At 34.0% G+C, this 23,310-nt stretch overlaps 1 protein-coding gene across 1 annotated transcript; it reads right to left on the reverse strand.

Annotated features, from left to right (window-relative positions):
* Positions 1–15,851: 15,851 nt before the first annotated feature.
* LOC145160761 (isovaleryl-CoA dehydrogenase, mitochondrial-like) lies at positions 15,852–18,630 on the reverse strand. The gene is made up of 14 exons (XM_079080074.1): positions 18,396–18,630; positions 18,242–18,325; positions 18,067–18,124; positions 17,865–17,989; positions 17,706–17,750; positions 17,558–17,606; positions 17,352–17,461; positions 17,179–17,255; positions 16,954–17,069; positions 16,705–16,859; positions 16,567–16,607; positions 16,409–16,463; positions 16,275–16,331; positions 15,852–16,179 (listed from the first exon to the last, which is right to left on the reverse strand). Exons 1-14 carry the CDS (start codon positions 18,501–18,503, stop codon positions 16,033–16,035), a joined length of 1,227 nt encoding a protein of 408 aa, XP_078936200.1. The 5' UTR covers positions 18,504–18,630; the 3' UTR covers positions 15,852–16,032.
* Positions 18,631–23,310: the final 4,680 nt, after the last annotated feature.

The following is a 23,310-nucleotide window of genomic DNA, read 5'->3' on the forward strand; positions in this document are numbered from 1 at the left end:
CTACCCATGTTTTACCCAACATTTTTTTGTAGATAAAAATACATATACAGTTTAAATTATTTAAAAACCTGTATAAATCATTCCTTCAACATCCATCTCAAATAAACAAACAATATATATTCACACAGCACGTATTTTATGTAAAATACTTCATATCTATGTGTAAGGTGAAAGTAACTGCACACTCACATGATTTGATGATAATCGGGCAGCAATTCGTTTCCTAAAACGTTCGTTTCTAATAAACCGGGAGTTTTATTGAGAAACCGAGCTCTGCAAAAGTCGGGCTTCGAAACCGAAAAGATTAATTTTTCGGGCTTCACTGGCACTTCGTGGCGTATTCCGGGGCTTATAATTGATACCGGGGCTTCGGGGGATGTTAATATGAAAGAAATATGGGTTTAGGGGCTAAAAGTGACAAGTTTTCAAAATACCCCCGGGAGGTCTCGCACCCCCCTATTTATAGGGGCCGAAGCTCCTGATCCAACCGCTGAGAAGAGGCCACGCGTCGCTAATCCGGAGTTCGCAGAGGAAGGCTCGCACGAGGCTCGCACCTGCGAAGGCTTGTTGGAAGCCTCCTACTGGACCGAAGTCGGTTCTGGTGGTGGGGTCCGCAGGCGAGGGTGCACAGATGGCAGCACGTGCGAGGGCCTCGGTGGCGGTTGCTGATTGGACCGCGGACTCGCAGTCCATGTGTGAGGCTCGGAGTCGTGGCGTGCGAGGTTCGGATTGGGCCTCCCTTCGGTCAAATCAGAATCCGACACGTGGCTTCGCATGACTCACCATTTCGGACACGTGGCACATGCGAGGCGAGGGTGACGTGGCAACTCGTGACTATGCGAATTTTCTCGGTTTTTGTGCAAAAACTTCTAAAATTCATAACTTTCGCACTCCGTTTTTGACGTTCTTTATATGCACGCGTAGGTAAAATTACGCTCTACAACTTCCGTTTAGACTTCGTTGGCTAATTTTGACTTTAATTTTTATATTATTATTTTTAACAGACCGGGACAGGAAATCCGTTAAAAAATCATAACTTCTTCATCCGATGTCCGTTTTCGTCAGACTTTTTACCGTTGTGCTACTATTTACGAGACCTTCGATTCTCGTTTAGGTTATGTCGGCTAAAAAACATCCGATCTAAAATTCGAGTTTTTAGCTGTCTACTGCTAAGCTGAACTTCGAAAAATCATAACTTCCTCATACGAAGTCAGATTCGGGCGTTCTTTTTATCGAACTTCTCGGTTTAACCAGCACTACAAGTTTCGTTTAGATTACTAAGGCTAAAAAGTAGTTTATCGAAAACTCACTTTTTACGACATTCAGCACCGAGCCAGTTTTGTCGTGAAACTTCGACAGGTCATAACTTCTTCGTTATAACTCGGATTTCGGCATTCTTTATATATCCGTAATCCTTGTCACGACCGCTACAACTTTCTTAATAGATATCGGCTTTATCTAAAATTTAATTTTGACGCTTATTTTTATTCTTAATTAATTAACTCCTAGTAATTAAGCATAAAACACATAAAACACATAGAATTCACATAATTCCTTTTTCATTTCTTCAAAATGAGTCACAAAGGTTAACCTAGACCATTATGTCAATATTAATGCCTAGTCTAGAAACACGGGCGTTACATAAATCTTACCAATCTAATTGACTAAGATGATCTACAGCCTTCAGATCTTCCGAAAGTGATGAAAAAGTAAAGAAAAATCCCTTTAGAAGTCCTTTTTGTCGTTTAGGAACGTATAGGGCTTAAACAAATCAGAGAGGTCGAATTTATATGTAAGCCAACAACTTCCGGATCAAGAAACATAAAAACACGATCATATTTTTCCAAAAATGTAATCGCGTTTTTGGTCAAATTCCTTGGAAACCCCGTTTAATGAAGTACACTGCTATTTTTAAACTTTTAGGACATCGAAGAGAATGCAATCACATTTTAAGGTTTTCACGATCACATTTTTTCCAAAACGACTACAGATGATTTTCCAGTCCAGAAAATCCTCGATATAAATGCAATTGCATTTTTGAACAGTGTCGATCGTATTTTTTTCTTTTTCGCACGGATCGGTTATAATTTTTCCATTCAAGCAGCTTCCAATCATTCCATATCATCCTTATTTAGTTCCAACTCCAATTAAGCTGCAAATATGCATCCAAGCTACTCCCAAAGTATCACTCCACTCGAATTATCTGAAAATGAAATAAAAACATTAGCAGTACGAGAATTATAACATAAAATATGAGCTGAACATTAACTAAGCTGATGGATATGAAATAACATAAAATATGATCCAAAATTCTAATAAAAACTAATAAAAGGTATGCATAAATGGCATCTAACAAATCTCCCTAAGCTTAAACTTTACTTGCCCTCAAGTAATAAAAAGATTAATCATTAAAGACAAAATGGAAAGATGTAGATGACCTAAAAGAACTTAGAATAAAAATTAAAATAACATAGAGGAACTAAAAACTTGAACTTTAATAAATAAAATATTTCACTCTTTTTTTCACATGAACAGACTTCACATTGAGGAAGCTTCAGTAGAATCACTACCTAGACGCCCATTTTAATACCTTCCATGTATCACAGACTCTCGAAGTCAGGAAGACTCTCGACGGTGTAACCCAATAAATCAGCCATAGCTTTTATTTAAACTTCATACCTTAATTAGTTTTGCAAGAAAAAATAACATATTTCGGAATTTCATGTCCTTAAAACTAGATAGTTAAAAACCAGACTCGACTTATCCTTAAGAACCCATCACGCCAAATCAGCTTTCGCCGAAGTGGTCAATCCTCCCGTAGGGGTCAGAGCTCTATGCTTTCACTTTTCATGAGAACGAAAAATATCATATCACACATGTCTTCACTTTTCGGATTTGTCTTTGAGATGGTTTTTGATTTGATTGAACTTGAGTTTTTGTATCTTTTTCTTCAGCTTTGAGTTCTTCAATCCACTTTCACACACACACACACACACACACACACATATATATATATATATATATATATATATATATATTATGCTAGAAAATTAGTCGGGTACCGGATTTGACAGTTTGTACCCGAGATGAGCTCGGATATGATGGTTTTGCTCGATTCTTCATTTCTTTGTTGACTGTGTGGATCTAATATAAGGTTCTCTGTTACCGCGAGGGTAACACATATCAATCAAATAGGGCCATTTTCCGTAGCTCCAGACTTGTCGATCAAGGTCCTTTTTTAACATTTCAAAGCAAATAATTCTGAAACTGTTATCACCGCCCACGTAGTGTTTCAGTATTCCATTCTTTTTATACTCTACAGTCTGTGACATCCCCAAATTCACAGTCATTTTAAAAATTTTATTTATGCTTATTTGAAATCAGAGTATCCATTTTAAAAAAATAATATTGCGGAATTTGTTCTCAGAAAACATGATAAAAATATTATCAAAGCATTTCCGAAGAAATGTATTTTGTTTATATTAAAACTTTGGGATGTCATCGTCAATACAGAAACATAAGTATAAACAGACCTTGCATTCATTTACACTAATGATTTACATCTCCGTTAATCTCTCAGTGTAATGTAGTTTCGTATCGACACCTGTGATACAATTAAACTGAGTGGGTCAGGTTGAGAAACCTGGTGAGTACATAGGGATTTCAATCCCACATTGTTATATATATATATATATTAGAACTCACAATATATACAATTTCACCTCATATAAGAAATTTTACCCCACCCCGTCGATCCCAACAACGACACGATCCATACTCTCGGATCTGAAATTAACAGTTTTACCTAATCCATACTCTCAGATCAGGTATGTCTAATCCATGCTCTCGAATCAATGACAAATGACTATGTCCACTCCATAGTCTCGGACTAGGGAAGAATGACTATGTCTAATCCATGCTCTCGGATTAATGACAACTTTTAAAGTTCTACCCTCCGTGTATATCTCACTCGTACTCATAAGAAGATACTACCCAATATTCTTCTTAATTAATTTAGGTTTACTCTGTATCCTAAATCATCATATATTGTCAGATATGCTCTTAACACGTATTTCAGGCAATATCAAATATTGCACACATAAACATATATGTGATACTTTAATTAATACTTGTACTAAAATCATGTTCATGAAAGGGACTATGCACTCACTTGTTAAAGTGATGACTCCAATCTTGGGCAGCGTTTCACTTCTAACAATTTTATCTCCTTCGACGAAACCTAGTATCATTATTACTAGATTTTAGTCTAATATATATTGCGACTAATTATTAACTACTAGCTAAATTGTCTTATAAGTGTTAAACAATACTTTTCAACTACTATGTACAGACAGGGGTCAGACATGAAACACCGGAGGGGATGACCATTTTGGCATTTAAGCTGTTCTGAAATCCAACAACCCTATGCGGCCCTTCAAACCAGATTCCCCATACCGCGAGCAGTTAAAATGTATTATAATAACACTTTGTATATTTTATATTGTTTATAGTTTCATAATAACGATAATGAACTTTAAACATAAGCTATACTTAAAGTAGGGTATGCATAACTCACTTACAAGGGGGTTTAGCGAAGAACCGGGCTCTACGGGGGCAGAACTTCTGAGCCGAAATCTCTTCTTCTCGGAGCCTTCTGGTGCTCCGGGACTCGCCTCTAGAACTTGGGAAGTTCTAGGGAATGGAAGGGACTAAGAAGGATGTTTGAGAGAGAAATAATGGGAAAGGTGTGAAGAGAAATGAAGAACCTCGCATCTATTTATAGCCTGCCTCCTCGGACTATGTTAGGCGTAGCCTCGGAGTATGATGTGCGTACTCAGTACATTGTGCATACGAGGCTTTACGTTGCGCGTATGAGGGCCAGGTGTCAGCTTCTCATGCGAGACCGTGGGGAGAAAGCGAGGGTCCGGATGGCGGCACGTGTCAGCCTCGCATCCGCCCAAATTTTAATAAACTTCTAAATTCTGTAACTTTCGCATACGAGCTATGTTTTTGACATTCTTTATATCCACGCGTAGGTGGCGACATAATCTACAACTTTCGTTTAGACTCATTCGGCTAATTTTGAATTTATTTTTAATGTTATATTTTAATAGGTTTAGACAGATAAAGTCCGTTAAAATTTCATAACTTTGTCATCCGACGTCCATTTTCGTCTATCTTTATATCGTTGAGTTCCTATTAACGAGATCTTCGATTCTTGTTTAGGTTGTGTCGAATAAAAATCGATCGATCTAAAATTCGATTTCCGGGTTGTGCATTGCTATGCTAAATCTTAGAAAAATCATAACTTCCTCATACGAAGTCAGATTTGGACGTTCTCTATATTCACGAATTTCGGTTTAATGCCTACTATGACTTTCATTTAGATCGCTAAATCTAAAAAGTAATTTATCAAAAATTCACTTTTTACGTTACGTAGTGTCGTGCCGGTTTGGCCGTAAATCTTCGACGGGTCATAACTTCTTCGTTATAACTTGGATTTCAGCGTTCTTTATATGTACGGAACCCTTGTGACATATATTATAACTTGCTTAAGATTATTTATTCTAAATAATCTTCTATCAAAAAGTCATTTTTGACGCTTATTGTCTCTAAATTGACTAACCCGAATATGCGGGTGTTACACAGTCGGCGTCTCAAATCACGGTATTTTGCGTCCCCTGGTTATGAAAGTTGCTTCTACACTTCCAATGTCGATCATGTTGTTTCGAACGTTCATTTTTCACATTCACAGCGCTATCGAATGTAAAGAATTTCCTTATCTCATGTAACTTTTCTAGAATTTTTTTATATGAAGAAAATAAATATATTTTTGGACTTTTTCTCATATTTTTGTAATGCAATTGCAATGCAGAAAACAAAATACAGAAAATAAAATTGAAAATTTTAACTGAAAAACTGAAAATTTTAAAATTTTTAACAAAAAAAAATACAAAATTCTCATACTAATGCAAAATTTTCATACTAACCCCCTCCCCAAGCTTAAAATGATGCATTTTTCTCAATGATCAGAGGAATGAATAGCTCAATAAAGGATATAAAAGCAAAAAGGTTGCAGCTAGCCAGCTATGAAAGAATGTACCTGATATGTTGCAGAAAATTCTGATTTTGAATTTCAGCAAATCTAGAAGATGCTCTGATTTCCCCAAGCTTTCTTGGAGCTGCGATCACTCTTTATTGAAAGCAGGAAAAAAAACTAAGCATCGGGTTGCCTCCCGGAAAGCCGCACTTTTTTAAGGTCGTTGGCTCGACTATGCCCAACCAGATTTGTTAACTTGAGTGGTCGGTACTCCTCTTCAACTCCATTTTTTTCTTTCTCACTCCAGATCCCTTTAGATATGGCAGAGTTGGGGGATCTGGTACTTGCACAACATAATAGAAAAAATTTCGATTTTTATTAGAAGACTCTATTTCCAGATTTTTGAGTCTCTTCCTTTTTCTGATCTTCTCAGCGATTACCTCCTTTTCCCCAAGCTTGGATTTTTCTGTCAGCTTCTGGAATCTTTTTTCTTTCAGGTTTTCTTGACATCAACCAAATCTGTCTCCTCTCCAAGCTTATTTTTTTCAGCTTCTTCTCAGCAGAAACTTTCTCCTATTCTTCCCCAAACTTACCCTTTTTCAACTCTTTTGATGTGTCATAAGAAAATTTTATATCTATAAATATTTCTTGCACACAGCAGTCCTCAGGCAAAGGACTGTTGGTATCCAGATAATTAACAAAAAATTTATCAGAAGAAATATCAGCATCGTTAATATTAAAGTTGACAATATCACCATTAAACTCCATAGAAATAGTACCAGCAAAAACATCAATTTTGGTTTTAACAGTTTCCATAAAATGTCTTCCCAAAATGATTGAGTTTTTTTCTGATACATCCACATTGTCCATGTCCAAAATGTAAAAATCAGCAGGTAAAAATAGCTCTTTCACTTGGACAAGAACATCCTCCAATACACCTTTTGGGTATATTGTCGAGTGATCAGCCAACTGAACAATAGTCCCGGTCTTTTGTGAAGAACCCAATTTTAATTATTCAAAAACAGAAAAGGGAAGGACATTGAATAAAGCATCTAAGTCAAGCACGACTTTTGGAAATTTTAAGTTACCCAATTTACAAAGAATTGAGAAAATTCTCAGATCCTTGCACTTTGGAGGTAAGCCTTTTTGCAAAATAGCAGAGATATTTTCGCTAGCGTTTAGTGTTTAGTTAATTTTTAACTTTTTCTTTGAAACACATAAATCTTTCAAAAATTTGGCATAACGAGATATTTGCTTAATAATATCAAGTAAAGGAATATTTACCTCCACCTTATGAAAGGTGTCCATGATTTCCTTGTCCTCTCGCTCGCGCTTTCTGAACTTCAATCTAGACGGGAATGGTGGGATTGGCTTATACTCTTTCATAACTGGTTTTGCTGGCTTGGGAATTTCTTTATCTTCATCTCTTTCAACTTCTTTGTCACCCAAAACTTCTTCAGTTTCTTTTTCAGCCTCTTCTTCTGGTTCAGAATTTCTTGGGCCTTCATAACTCTTCCCACTTCTCAAGGATATCGCGCTCATATTATATTTTGGGTTATTTTTAGTTTTCCCCCGTAAATTTCCTTGAGATTCCAGTCGACTCATAGAAGTAACAAGCTGAGACACCTGGTTGTTTCATATTCTTGATACTTGCTCTAGTTTCATTTTGGGACGCGTGAGTGCTGGTGACTAGGATTTTTACTTTGTATTCCAAGGCCACGTTGGAGCTGCCAGATTGCTGATGCGAGTTATGATGCTACTGAAAATTCTACTGGTGATAATTTTGCTGCTACTGATTATGGAAATTTTGATGTTGATTCTGCAAATAATTTTGCTGCTGGAAACCAGGAGGTTGTTGAAATCGCTGTTTTTGCTAATATATATTGTTCTAGTAATAATTTAGAGGCTGATTAAAAATTTTCTATTTCTGGTATCTTTCGAAAACTTTTATTGGATTGCAGTAGTGGACACATATCATTAGGGTGTTCAGTCTTCGGGCAGATTCCACACTATCTTTTTACAAACACAATTCTCTTCTCTTTTGTCAACAACATAATTGCTTTTTCAGTTCAGAAAGTTGAGCTTCAAGATGAGGTGAATTAATTTCCTTTACCCCTCACGGTTGATCCAAATATCATTCTTCTTCAGTTGCAGAATGCTGCAACTCCATTTCCAGTTTTTCGATTAATGCTCGAATCTATGTTGGCGTCATATCTCCTAACGACCCCCTGCTTGAAGCGTTTATCAGACGTCTTTTTAAATCGTTCCCAGTACGTGTGTTGCGGGCACCGAACCAACAACTTTTTAAATCGCTTATCCGGTGTTGCGGGCACCGAACCAACAACTTTTTAAATCGTTCCCAGTACGTGTGTAGTGCTTCTCTTTTTCCTTGTTTGATACCAAGGATCTCTCTATGAAGGTTTGATACACGTGCTTTTGGAAAATATTTCTCTAGAAACAACTTTGCGAGCGCGTTCCACATGGTTATGGAACCTGATGGAAGATCACACAACCATTCTTTTGCCGAGTCTTGAACTAAAATGGGAATGCCCTTAACTTTATCTAATCTTCCACGATGGAATGTGGCTTCATTCCGGAACAAACCACATGAAATTCTTTGAGGAATTTATGTGGGTCTTTGTTTTCTAGGCCTATGAACGTGGGGAGGAGTTGTATCAGCACTGATTTGAGTTCGAAATTTTAGGCTTCAGGCAAGGTGATTCAGAGAGGTTGTTGAGTAACCTCTTGGGTGGCCCATTGTCTGAGGGTTTTCTCTTCGCCCTCCCCGTCACTTGTGGTTGATTTTTCATATTCGGTTTCATAAGAGTCTATGGTTTCGTATTTTTCAGAAGATGATGGAGAATATTTTTTAAATGGGCTATGAAAAGGTGAAGATGGTGGTACTTTTGGGAAGGACGAGATGATAATTTCTGGTTTGTTACACAAGAGACTGCCTTGTGGTGTGGCAATTTCACGTGGTAATGAATAGGATGGAACCGAGGAACCCAATTGTGCATGTACGAAAAGTTATGGCAAACAAACTATTAGCAGTATCGTGTCCCCGACAATGGTGCCAATTGTTAAAACGTTGTCTCGAGCGTCTTAAGCAAATAAAATTTATCACTTCTTGGTTACACTAATGGGTAGCAGAGGGAAATAAGGTCGAATCCTCAAGGACACAGTCTAATGGTCAATGCCTCTTTGTGTAAGGCACATACTAGTAAAAAAACAGAAAAAATATAAAAAGGGGAATTTTGATTATTAATAAATACTATAAATTGCAGTGAAATAAACTAAATGAAATTCAATAACAAAAAACGAATTCAGTTCTGCTGCGACTTTCCTAATCATGCACTCGACACAAACCTGATTATTCAAAATGTGTTCTATCTAAGGTGGTCCTGAGAAGAACTAATAAGCTCTAGTACATTCTCTTTTACCTAATTAGTTAACCAAAACAAGCTCTTCAGTTGACCCTAACTTTTTACTGATCTAATTAAGCAAGCTCTTAATTAAATTTGGAAAAGCAGAATTATGATCTATGTAAAATTCTCAGCAATATTCAATACTTCTCACAAGCTCGGAAGTGTGAAAATATGAAGTTTCAGTTTATATCAGAATTAAATCCCAACACTGAACAAATCTGATACTTGTTACTTATTACTAGTTGATTATAACAGTTACAGATTCTATTAACTGATTAACTAAAATGATTAAACCCTAATTAGGTGATCAGCTAAAAATAATCAAAATCAAACAATCATTAAGCACAAAACTAAAAATGCTAAATAGAATCACAGACCAAAAACCAGGTCTAATGATTGATTACATGAAAAGTATTGATTTGTGCAGAACTGAAATCAAGGGTTTAGCCAGACATGGCTAAAATATGATCTAGATTAATAAAAAAAGACATTAAACTACTAAATTTTATTAATCTAACTAATTGAGATGATCCACATCCTTCAAATCTTCAGAAAGTGATGAAAAAATGCAGAAAATCGCCTCCAGAAGTCATTTGCGTCGTCTGGGAACGTCTAGGGATTAGAGTGATCAGAGAGGTCAAATTTATATGTAAGAAAACAACTTCCGGAAACCTCGTTTAATGACGTAAACTACTATTTTCAAACTTGTTAGGACAACAAAGCGAAAATGCAATCTCATTTTTAGGTTTCCACAATCGCATTTTGCCAAAAAGACTCCAGATGATTTTTCGGTCCAACAAATCCTCGATACATAAATGTGATTGCATTTTTGAACAGTGTTGATCTCATTTTTTTCTTTTTCGCACGGATCGGTCATAAATCTTCCATTCAAACAATTTCCAGTCATTCCTCAGCATCCTTATTTAGTTTCAACTTCAGTTAAGCTCCAAATATGCATCCAAACTGCTCCCAAACTACCGATCCACTCAAATTATCTAAAAATGACATAAAAACATGAGCAGAACGGGAATTCTGACATAAAATATGAGTTGAACATTACCTAAACTAATGCATGTGAAATAACATAAAATATGATGTAAAATGCTAATAAAAACTCATAAAAATGATGCATAGAATGACATCTAACAGTTGCCCTCATAACTAGAAACTAATAAGAATAACATGTATAAAGAGAGGAAATATATTATTAGTTTATTATATAATTAATAAATTAATTAAAAATATATTAAATTAATTAAGAATTGATCAAAATTAATTTGGAATTAATTTGGGATCAATTTGAATTAATTAGAAGTGCAAGGGTTGCTTGGTAATTGCTTAATAGTTGAGCACAGAGAGATTCTAAAAACCACCATAGCTTGGATGGCTTTGGATGCCTTGGAGGGCAATCTATAATGCTCTAATTAATAAAAGGAAAGTAGATAATTCCCACGATTTGAAATAATATTATTTTATGTTCAAATCTAGGGTTTCTGGTTTTCCTAGTTACTATATAAAGGGGCATAGGGCTTGTGATTTTCAAACACTATTCTAAGAGATACTCTAGCTGAAAATTCACATCCCCGTTCATCTCTCCATTCTTGTGTTCTATTTTCTAGCTTTGGGTGTGAATCATTAGAGGCATCATCCTTTTGGTGGTTGCTTTCAATAGATCTACAAAGGAAGGAATCAAAGGAATTGTTTATAATAACAATTCAAAAGGTATGTAACCCTAATCTAGTAATTTTCATTATACTAGGGTTTGTAGTTCATAGTATGTTGCCTTTAATTTGAAGACATAGATCCTAATCGGTTGCATATACCCTTAATTGTTAAGTGTTATTTTTCCGTATGTACATAATTTTCGTAACCTATAAAACCATCAGCTTTGAGGGACATTACGGAAGTATTGTTCATAACAAATATGAATGATCTGATAACTTTTTCCCTAGGTTAGGTATTCCCTGATTCATATCATGGACATTGTTGTAAAAGTGTGGCAATGATGGATGTACGCTCAGTTGGTCGAAACATCACATTTGATCCTTTATTTCGGCGGACTTGCAAATCATATACAATGTTTGATTTTCAATGTAGGATCCCATTTTGACGATCAGCTTATGCGGAATAAGAAATCTTGAGATGAGCGACTATAAAACATGAAGAACACAAAGACAAAGAGATGTGTAATCTGATGATTTACTAGAAAGAGAGAAAATATTACAATGAAGAACTCTCTTGGATGGGGAGAGACCCCATCCCACTCTCTCTAACTAGAGGACTACATGTTTGGTGCACACTAAATGACTTGGGTTCCCTCTCTATTTATAGAGAGAGGTACCTTACAAACATTAAATGGGAATATAATAACCTAACTATCACTCATAATTTGTAGATCATTTCCATGATCCAACATTAAAGAAAGCTTTCGTTGACTTCAACATGCCGCATGTGAGTAGCTTTCCAATATTGGTCATGTGAAAGGGGCAACACCCTATTTCCCTAACATTCGTTTGAATGTACTCAACATTGATATTGCAGAATTCATCATGATGTTATTTGTTCATGAACGCAATTTAACGATAACAATGGTCATTGAGGCTGACAGTGAGTACACTCAATGGATTTCCTACAACCTAGTGAGTTGGGAGGTAAAATACTATATAAATAGCAAAATATATTTTAGTTGTAAACTAATCAAAATCGTAATTTTTTAGGGGGTTAAATTGTGTACTCACCCCCTATGAAGAGATGGTGTTTCAAAAGAGGATGCACAAATATGTTTGGTGGCAGGCAAAAAAGATGTCATCCGACATTTTTTAAGCAACATATTTTACGATAGCTTTTTTGTAGATATGCAAATTGTATGTGTGTGTGCGGGAAATTATACGATAGCATAGCCTGCGGTTATGCTTTGGCGGCAGCACAAACTTTTCTCATATGGTTCAACTTTATTAAAGGTTTGATGTGTATCGAGTTGCATATCAAAAGACATATATGCATCATCATTCGCCTCCTTCTGAATGGGAAATACCATAACAAATGATGGTTGTACTAATCCCTATGTAATCGAATAATTTATTTTTAATGACAAGTAATTATATTTTGATTTGGATTTGGAAAGAAGAAAGACAATTATAATTTCCCTAATATTTATTATATACCACAAATAATAATAAAAAAAACCATAAATTAGAAATATCAGACATCTTTTAAAATATTCCAAGAGTCTTCATGTGCAAAGTCGAACATGTTACTTATGATTATGTATTGCTCCCTATCCGCCTCCAAAATTACATCTTCATTTCATTATCGATATTCTGATAAATTTTGTTGAAGATCTTCACATTTCTTATAAATCCTTAAACTTAGTCGTTACTTCTTCTTCTGTTCGATAGGCTCTACAACTTAATTCATAGTTATACATATTTCTCAAGCAGACCAAAGGTGATACATACATCAAATGTGGGACACCGGTGACAACAATATCATCATTAATGATAATTCAAGACCGAACGAGCGTGATATCCTCTTCCAAAGTCCATTGAAGTGATTGATTTGCTGTCATTTTTGAATTATGTAACTTAAGTCCATGTAAGTCTTATTTATAGTCGTTCAAGATAATTGCACGCATTCCAATGCAAACATTCCGGATGCCATTACATTCCGGACACATATTCCATTCCGGACACATACCTACCACCATTAATATACATCTACCACCCACCAATTAACTTCAACACTATACAACCTTTTGTAAACGATGTACATGATCAAACTAATTACTTGAGAATGAGTTCATATGAACTTGTTGTTTGGGATTGTGAAGAAGAAGATTGTTATGTTTGTTTAGATATTAACCCAATTCTTGAAGGTCCGAATTTCCCACTCCCATATAAGATGCATGGTGACATTTTTCCAAATGATGAGGGACGTTGAAGAAGCCAATCTAAGATATTATGAAAGGATTTGGATACTCAATCAACGTTCAGACGTTCTAGCAGAATATGTCAATGAAAATGGAAAATGGGTGGTTGGAACTCACAAAAACTCAAAGACGCTGAGAAGTGGATTCGAGGTATGAATGTGAAGATTGATAGGCTTCGGGTAGAACAGAACCGTCTTACATATGTTGTTATAACTAGAGGAGATTATATCGACCGCAAAAAAACTATGTACCCCTTCCAAATTTTTGGAAAGGAATTTAAGTATGTAATAGCTTTTGTAAGGTTCGTTTACCTAATGCAAATGAAAAAGTATTGCCATTTAAAAAAATCATACCATTTTACAAATTTAAGTTTAAAATGACATTATATTTTCTATAATTAGAGTTAATTTCCAGGATAACTGGGAACTTGCATATGGTGCAAACTAGCAGTGTCTAAATGATTTTCAAATTATTTCATGTAATTTTCTATTAGGTTGAACACAATATCGACCATTTCCACTAGTTATTCTATTGTTACTACTACCCTAAGTGCTTATTCGGTTGTGTTTGTTGTGTTGACAAACCTATGTATAACTTCAGACATTGTATTGAGGAGCATTTGCATATTATACAACTCTAGTTTTCTATGTTCCTCGGTTGCTGAAGGCGGTAATGGGATTTTTAGTTTTACCATTCGCACTTTTGCACATTTAAAATGATGAATCATTTCTAACGCAGTCCTATCAACAATACACTGTTGGTTATCCTCAAGTCGCAACAATTCATATTCAACTAATGGCGTTGGTTCATCACTCGAATCATTGGATGTAGGAGACTATGAATAAAAAAAGATAGAAATGTTTTTTTAAATGAAATGATTCCAAATATATATATATATATATATATATATATATATATATATATATATATATATATATAAATGTATCCATAACAAAAATTATTAAACGAAAACTAGTCTAAAATAACAGTTTTTCTAAAATTAGATTTGGTCTCGTCTTTTGGAGTTCTACATGCTTTCAATTTAAGCTTTAACATCCTTTCTGATTTCCTTCTTATTTTCATGTTTTGCCTTGGTGGTTAAGTGTGTGACTTTTGTCTATTTCCACATCCGGGATTTTGCTTTGCAAAAACAATCTAAAAATTAATTATTAATTTAAGGGTAAACCTCTGATAAAATCTCAATATTTTTGGTCAGTTTACGGTTTAATCCTTTTATTTTTTTTAACAGAAAAGTCATGATTATCTAATTTTATATAATGATTTGTCATTTTTTGTTGAAAAAAATACAAGGATTGTTTCGTTAATTTGAGCAAAATATAAAATAATCGAAATTCTTTTGTTCAAAAAATAAAAGTTGAGATTAAACCGTAAACTTGCCCAAAATATTGAAGCTTTATCGGAGTTTTTCCTTAATTTACGTATCATAAAACACAAATATAAATTATAGTTCCTTTTTTTAATTAAATGTTTCGAAAGCTCTTGTAGATGGTATATAATCTTTTTATCCATAAAACCTACTTTTTTAGCAACATCCACACAAATTGGTCAGGGGCACCTTCGAACGCACTGGTTCTGATTTCAGACTAATTCAGCGGTATTGGTATAATGCAAATCAATATTACTTATTAATTTAACAATATGAGAACCAATACAAGTTCTGTAAAAAGAACATGTTTCCCATTTCGAAGTTGTTCTTCGTATTCTAGATCTACCAGAGTAGTTCTTTGTATTCCACACTCGTAAAGTACATTTCAAACTTAGATTAAATATGTAACCTAGATTTCTTTACTCTCTATGTACTATTACTATGAGATTTTATGCTCTACTTATATGGTAACAATGGGTAGAAGTAACCATAACACTACATTCAATATGGTATTCCGAAGATGTTCCTCTAATTCCGAACTAGTTCTATGCATTCCAAACTACATTAAATCGTTTATATACTAAAATGAGAGTACATTAATCAATAAAAATAACATGGTTTTTTAAAACCATGCTAGAAAACACCCAAAATCTTCGATATTTAGGTTACAAGAATTTTGAAATCATCTATGTCTGAAATGTTTTATCTGGTATGTCCGTGTATGGGCCCTATTTATACATTCAGGGGTTTTGCCCATTTTTCATACTTCGAAATAGCATTCTGGAATGAGTGATTATTATCCACAAAAAAATGTTTGTTTTTTACAAAATATCTTCAAGAGTTGGTTAGATTACACAATTTCTCATGGTTTTAAGTTTGCACTATTATATCCATGTTTTAAAATCGAAATCAATTTGGCTCACTTGATTGGATCGAATTAAACCGATACATTCAAACGAACACTCCTAAACTTCAACGCCATTAAGTAATTATTCTCAATTTAGGTTTCATTTTTATCACCACTGAGTTCCTTTATTTGTATGGATATTACTTGTGTAAACCAAAGTAATATGAAAACAAATATGTTTTTATAAGTTTGTACCATATCAAATTGACCGGAGATGTAGGTGACATCAATTCAATGTGTTAATAAAGTCATGAGAATTTCCCCTTTTTAACTCTTATATATTATTGAGATCGGGGACAAGTACAACGTGTTTGAATAAAATATCAACGAAAAGTCAACTTTGTATCATTGTTCTCTAAAGAGTTGACGACCGATAAGCATTCTTCTAATCTCACTTGTTCCGGCACCGATCTCATATAATTTAGCATCACGAAGAAATCGGCCAGTCGGGTACTCATTCACATACCCATTCCCACCCAGACATTGAATCGCCTGAACAAATTAAAAAGATCACAACTTAATTTATAACAAAAATATTCAGTCATTCAGATCGATAGTTACAAGTAAGAATTAATTAATTGTCGAACCTGAAGAGCAACTTGTGTAGCTTTCTCAGCAGCAACAAGTATCGCCCCAGCACAATCCTGTAATTAAAGAAACAACGATCAAAGACCATACTTCTTAAATCTCTGCACCTGTTGATAGCTAGAAATCTAATTACCTTTGTGACGATGTTTCCATTGTCACAATCCCTTGCAACAGAATATACATATGATCTGTAACAAGATAAAACATGATCAATTATAAATATGGCGCAGAGGTTAACACTTGAGAGTTATGGAGTAATAGAGTCGAGAAACTGTTTGTTTTTGTTTTTACCTTGAAGACTGCAAAGCAACATACATGTCTGCAAGCTTACCCTGTTTTTTGACAAGATAAATAAGAATTTATAAAAAAAATAATGAAGGATTCGGTGTTGATTTTAACAAATAGTTGAGTGCAAATAAAATGACGAACCTCTATTAATTGAAACTCTCCAATGGGGCGTCCGAATTGTTCTCTTTGTCTAACATATGGAAGAACAACATCAAGACATGCCTGCATAATCCCGATAGGTGCAGCTGCAAATACGATTCTTTCTAGATCTAATCCGGACATCATGATATAAACTCCTGGAAATGCATAATCAGAATTAACGAGTTGCTAGTTTTTGCTTCATATATAAGAAGAAAAATACTAGTATGTATATTTTGTTATTAATGTTACCTTTTCCTACTTCACCAAGTATATTCTCTGTAGGAACGAAACAATTCTCAAAAACAAGCTCATACGTACCACTTCCACGCATTCCAAGTTTATCTAGTTTCTGGGCAGCAATGAATCTGTATCCAATATTATACAACAGCAAGAAAATTATTAAAGGATCAAGAAAATATAATATAAAACAAAAAACAAGTTTATATATTTTTATTTCTACCATTAAAGACATACCCAGGCGATCCTTTTTCAACGATAAACGCTGTTATCCCTTTTGACCCAGCTGAAACATCTGTTTTAGCGTAAACTACCTAATCAAGTGGAAATTTCAGCTTTGGACTTTGACCAATTAAGTAGGAGATGGAAGAAACTATATAAGAGTATTAATTAAGATATATATTAATTACCAGGGTGTCGGCAATTCCGCCATTGGTGCACCACATCTTGTTCCCATTAATAACATATCCACCATCAACACGATCGGCTTTACATTTAATGCCAACAGCATCTGACCCAGCTGATCAAAACATGAAAAAGAAGATGAAACTCATAGCTGTAGTAGCATTTAATCTAAGATATTAAGATTTAAGAGAGGAACAAAATTAATTCGTACCATTTGGCTCACTGATAGAAAGAGCTCCTACATGATCCCCGCTGATTAGCTTTACAACAAAGGCGACAGAGATTAGAACTTAATTTCTAATAAGCTATATATGGTCGAAATAAAAATACAAAACCAAGTATTATGCAAGCAAAATTACCTTTGGCAAATATTTTTCTTTCTGGGCAGCATTTCCATGTCTCACCTTCAAGAAGAAGAACACACATGCAACAAAAAGTGTTAATTGCTTTAACCTTAAGTTTTAAGACATATAATTAATCAGAATCCATAACAATATATATCAAATCTTATGTTTTACCAATTGATTAAGGCAGACGTTAGAATGGACGCCATAAGATAACCCAACTGACGCTGATGCACGGCTAATCTCCTCCATGGCCATGCAATGATATAGATAACCAACATCGAGTCCTCCATATTCCGCTGTGTTTCAAAAAAAAAAAATGATTTCACATTTGACCAAATCAACGATAAGAATAGTGAAGATTGAAGATGCACACCTGGAGCAGTAAGTCCATGAAGATCAAAGTCCCCCATTGCTTTCCATAAGTTAACATCCTGCAACGTGAGTTCAGCAGTTAGTTAGTTAGTAATTAGTTAGTTACTCTAAACGTATTAAAATTATTAATTAATGAAACATAGCGAGTTAATTAATGAATGTATTTGTCTAAGAACCTCTGGGAATGAATCCATCTTGTCGATTTTGTCTGCATAAGGAGCTATCTTCTCTTGAACGAATTGCTGAAGACCTTCTTTGAACTGCAGTCACGATCATTGCAACAGATTTAGAAATCACTCAATTAAGAAATAAGAATTAAGTAATTAATACCCTTATTTGAGTTTCATCGAATAGCAAAGAGGTTGAGAAGGAAGCAGCAGCTGTTGTTCGTTGTGATGCAACCGCAATTGGTCTCAGTACTCTCACCAATCTCTGCATCGTCGATGGCCGGCTGCTTGATCGAAGTCAAAGAAATATGAGAAATGAGCGGGAGGTAGCTAGCATTCATTAAATAGAATTCGTTGAAACTTGAAAGAATTTTCAAACTTAATACTAATATGCTATTATACTGACCCATGCATGTTGCATGAGCTTTATATATAGTTAATTAAATATTTAAATTAGCGTTTAATGAACCCTAATGATTTATGTTTATTCTATAGAAATCAGTAATGGTATAGCTATGTTTCGTATAAACTATAAAATGATTATATAGAGTTTGTCAATTAATTGTTTTTTTAATACTATGATCGTTTACTCGATTTAAATAGTTTAACTAATTAAATATATATTTGAATAGTCAAATTCATATTCTCGATATTCCAATCTGGTGTGCTACCAATGGTTTAAGAAATATAAAAGCGTTTCCTATTTTTTTATGTAAGTCGAGCAACTACTCATCCAATCTTTTAATTCAGCTGAATGAACTTTTCCATACCAAACCTCATTAAAAACTTAATAATAAATAATAATATATAATTGTCATTCTCTAGAAAGTAACATGGAAAATGGATATAGAATAACAAAGTAAACAACTAACAAACCTCGCTAGAAGATCTAATAATAATGACCATATGTAAGGCACGCGATTTCAAAACAATCTTACTAAAACATAATAATAATAATAATAATAATAATAGCCGTGTATTAACTCCAAGATTTAGAATCTATTAAATTATTTTAAATATTAATATATTTAGTTATAACAATTAGACGAATATAATGGAAATAATATAATTATAGATATTTAGAAAGTAAAAGTTCGAGGAAAAGACAGAATTGAGATTTATCGACTTATCTCTATCATGGTGTAACACTTGACAGTGCCACCCACATCTTCATCATTCATCAACCGTTTTAACTTCAAGAAAAACAAGTTTGATTGTTATGCTCGGTCAATATCACTGGCCCATTCGACTTCAAAAAAAATGTTATTATTTTAGACTTTTAGTTCAATATTTATTAAAAAGCAGTTAAGTCTAAATCTGTTTTATCAAGTAAAAAGTTCATTTTTAAATTTTTTTTAACCGTTTAAGTTTAATTTTATTATATTTTTACATAAATTTATGTTTTTTTTTATTTCGCTTCTATGAATATTGAATTATATTTCATACCAATTACTTATTGCGTGAAATATAATTCAATATCCATAGAAGCGAAATAGAAAAAATATATATATAAAAAAGAATCAAATAGAATTAAACTTAAATGGTTAAAAGTTTTCCCATAGAAAAAAAAATGTACACAAGATATTCATATACCATAACATAATCTTCTTCAACTTACTAGGTGATAAGTTAACATGCCTCAAGTTGTGCACTCTTGGACTAGGATGCAAGTTGTGCACTCTTGGACTAGGATGCTTCTTTCGAGATGGTCACCATTAACTTCATGCTATAACTTTGACATCCAATAAATAATAAATCGACGAAAGACATAAAAACAATTAAAAATTACTTGGTCAGGTTGAGAGTTCAACATACAGCTTGACAACACTTAAGTCAGTTTATTTTGACTTCATCAAAGACTAACCAAGTTGTATATGAGTTAAATAAGTACCAATTATGATTGAATATGTGTTTAATGGAATGTGTGTGTGATGACTTGGAATGAAGTTGAATAAAAAAATTAAATTAATGATCATTCAACAATTCAACAGGAAGAATATATATGAGAAATCAAATATCCGTCTACTTTTTTTCTCCTACCATATATCTTTTTACACATTTAAAATTGTCACACTTGTCGATCATAAAGGGAAATCAAAACTCATAGAAAATTTTTCATTTTTAAATAACTAAATCTTTCTTTCCATTTCATAAAAGATCATCATAGTATCAAGGTAGTTCCAAAATAACATCAGAGTATCATAAAACAAAAGTCTGGAATCTCCGGTGGATGCGATGTAATCATACCGGGCCCTTCCTTTTGCTACAAAAAGTACCTGAAACATTTAAATTTAAAACCGTAAGTACAAAACTTAATGATTTTCCCAAAATACCACATATCATATATATCCACATACATAACAATACATGCTATTTCAGCCAATGAGTCTGTTTCAACCCAAGTGACTGCTATATGCCAAATCATAATCTTATAATCACCCTTGCAATGGTCTATTTCAGCCAACGGGTTTTGTTATTACGGCGAACTCCAGGGGCATGTTTAGCTCTACCCCAAAAGGATCTTGGTCTAATAAGCGTTCGGGAATCCACTATGCATGAGAAAGATAGATGTTAGGTCAGACAGTCATACCGAGGGTTGGACCCCTGGTTGTAACAATTGAAAATTTTCCGTCATTAATAGTTACTAGGAGTTTGGTTCGACTCAAAAAAAAAAAACCTTCCCATATTGAAGGATAATATGGAAAGTTGAGTCAAAAATAAAGTAATCAAAAAGTTAAAATGGTTAGCATATTTGGAAAATACGCGACCTAATGATCCCAAAAGTTAAAAGCATCGAGAAAATCTAACTATGATTGGAAGAGTTAAGATTTATAACGAATAGAAACCAACCACATTAATAACGCTATTAACATCAAAAATAGCAAAAAGAGAACGGTTGAGTTTCGGTTAACACTACAAAAAGGAAATTTGTAGTAAAGCATGAGATAGAACTTAAGAAGAAAGAAGGGCAAAAATGAAAGTCGTATGAATGAGATACGACTTTTATAAAATATAAAAATGTATGTTAAAAATGAAAGTTAAAATTTGAAGACGCAACCTAAAGGAAAGTTGTAGTTCTAAGAAAGAGCTACACAAATATATAAAGAAGGTAAAAAACAAAGTTCATATGAAGAAAATATGAATTTTTAAAAAGACTTAAAGGGTGCACGTCATACCCGTCGCGCACATCTGACCTCCAGATTCGTCGGAGATTTGGAAACGAAGACCACCAGAAGGGTGACACGTGACAAGATTTGGATGGGCCACGAAGCGAGTGCACGCCGCGCAGCAGAGTGCCCGGCGCGCACCGTCACTATAAATAGGGGTGCTTGCTTCCTGGTTTTTCATCTCAAAACCAACCTCCAAACTCCCTCTCTCTCTCTATACTTCAATACCTTCTCGATGGCAAGAAACTCTGGTTGCAACAGTTCGGGCACTCCTCGATACACTATTAAAGTGAGTTCACGACCCCTATTTTATTGTTTTAAAATGTTTTCCGAAGGGGGGGATACATGCTTTACAAATGATTTTATAAAAATATTTATCTTGTAAATATTAAGTAGGATAGTATAACTGTAGATACTATGCTTAGATTTAAGCTATTATCTGTGTCTAAAAGATATTATGTCTGATAATCTAGGAGTAGGTAATACCTAGATGTTATAATGGTCAAATCCCTATGAAACTTTAACTACCTAGAAGTTATGCTAGACAAGATTTAGGATATGCATTGTACTTAATTGTTACGCTGCCCAAATATCCTATTAAAATAACCATAATTAGGATATATATATATATATATATATATATATATATATACAAAGATCATTTGATGATATATAACCGGAAGAGGTATATACAAAGATAGTGTGATGTACATATATATATATATATATATATATATATATATATATATATATATGGGTAATTATGATTAAGATAAAAGATTTAAAGATAAAAGATAAGTCTATGGTTAATACGTTAGTGAGTTGGTTATTCATCCAAAAGCCTTGATTAAATTCGGCATATCCAAATACTTATAATCGTTAATCTTGCGAGAGCTAGGAAGTGATGTATAGATCTATACGGAGCCATGACAACCCCACCTGCGATTGTTAGCTACAATCCCGGCAGGATACCTTCCATATAAGTTACTATTCAACGTCCGATGAAGTGTCGTTACTAGGGGTACATTTACGGTCGTAGCGTCAATTATAGGGGCTCAAGTTAATATATTAAAAATTGCCTTAGAGCTTAAATTACCATTAGGGACGCCTGGTATGATAATTAAAATACGTTAGGATTGTTAGAAATCCTTCAAAGATAGTAAATTAGGATTAACAAAAGAAAATCTTAATTATATTACGTTAGGATCATTAGATATCCTTAAAAGATAGTCATTTAAGATCAATAAAAGATATCTTAAAAGATAGAAGACTATATAAATAAATAAGAAAGGTTTTCACTAAAGAAAAGTATTCTTAAAATGAATTCAAAAATTCAAAATAAAAACGTGTGCACTCACCAACATTGTGTTGACTTTCAAAATGATGTATTCTCAGGTTAATAGGATTGGCGCTCTTTATACCATCACATTGCTCGGTATTTCCGCCAAAGGCTGGGCAGGGGGTGTGACAGAGATGGTATCAGAGCATAGGTTTAGCTATAGTGAATTAGTATTTCCCCAAGAATAGTGACTTAGTATTTCTTTAGGAATTACGACTATAGCTTAGGTCAAATACTTTGATTGGGTTTGTCCTCAAACCCATAACTAAAAATTTTATACCATAAAATTTGCTACTAATAGATTATGTATTGGAGAGGTGACTATAGCTTAGCAATTCCCAACATTTTGGAACCGTCGATTCTGATTCCAAACAATTAGGATGGGTATCCGCCTACGCTCACCCCTACTAATAAGGCTAAAAATGTCTTGTACAAATCGAATTTGGTCTGATTCTAAAAATGAGTTGTACATATTGAATTTGGTATGATATAACCTATAAAATATAAATACTAATCGAGGGGAAAATAGAATGGATAAAAGGTTATACAAAAAAAGCATAAATATGACCTGT

Source organism: Lactuca virosa, chromosome 2 (genome assembly GCF_052849685.1).
Source record: "Lactuca virosa cultivar CGN04683 chromosome 2, Lactuca_virosa_CGN04683_v6, whole genome shotgun sequence".
NCBI classification, from domain to species: Eukaryota; Viridiplantae; Streptophyta; class Magnoliopsida; order Asterales; family Asteraceae; genus Lactuca; species Lactuca virosa.

Coding starts and splice junctions, on each gene's coding strand:
- LOC145160761 (XM_079080074.1), bottom strand. CDS start 18,503: ATGCAGAGATTGGTGAGAGTACTGAGACCAATTGCGGTTGCATCACAA. Junction 18,326..18,395: donor TCGATGAAACTCAAATAAGG/GTATTAATTACT, acceptor TCGTGACTGCAG/TTCAAAGAAGGTCTTCAGCA. Junction 16,860..16,953: donor ACTTGGTGAAGTAGGAAAAG/GTAACATTAATA, acceptor ATGCATTTCCAG/GAGTTTATATCATGATGTCC.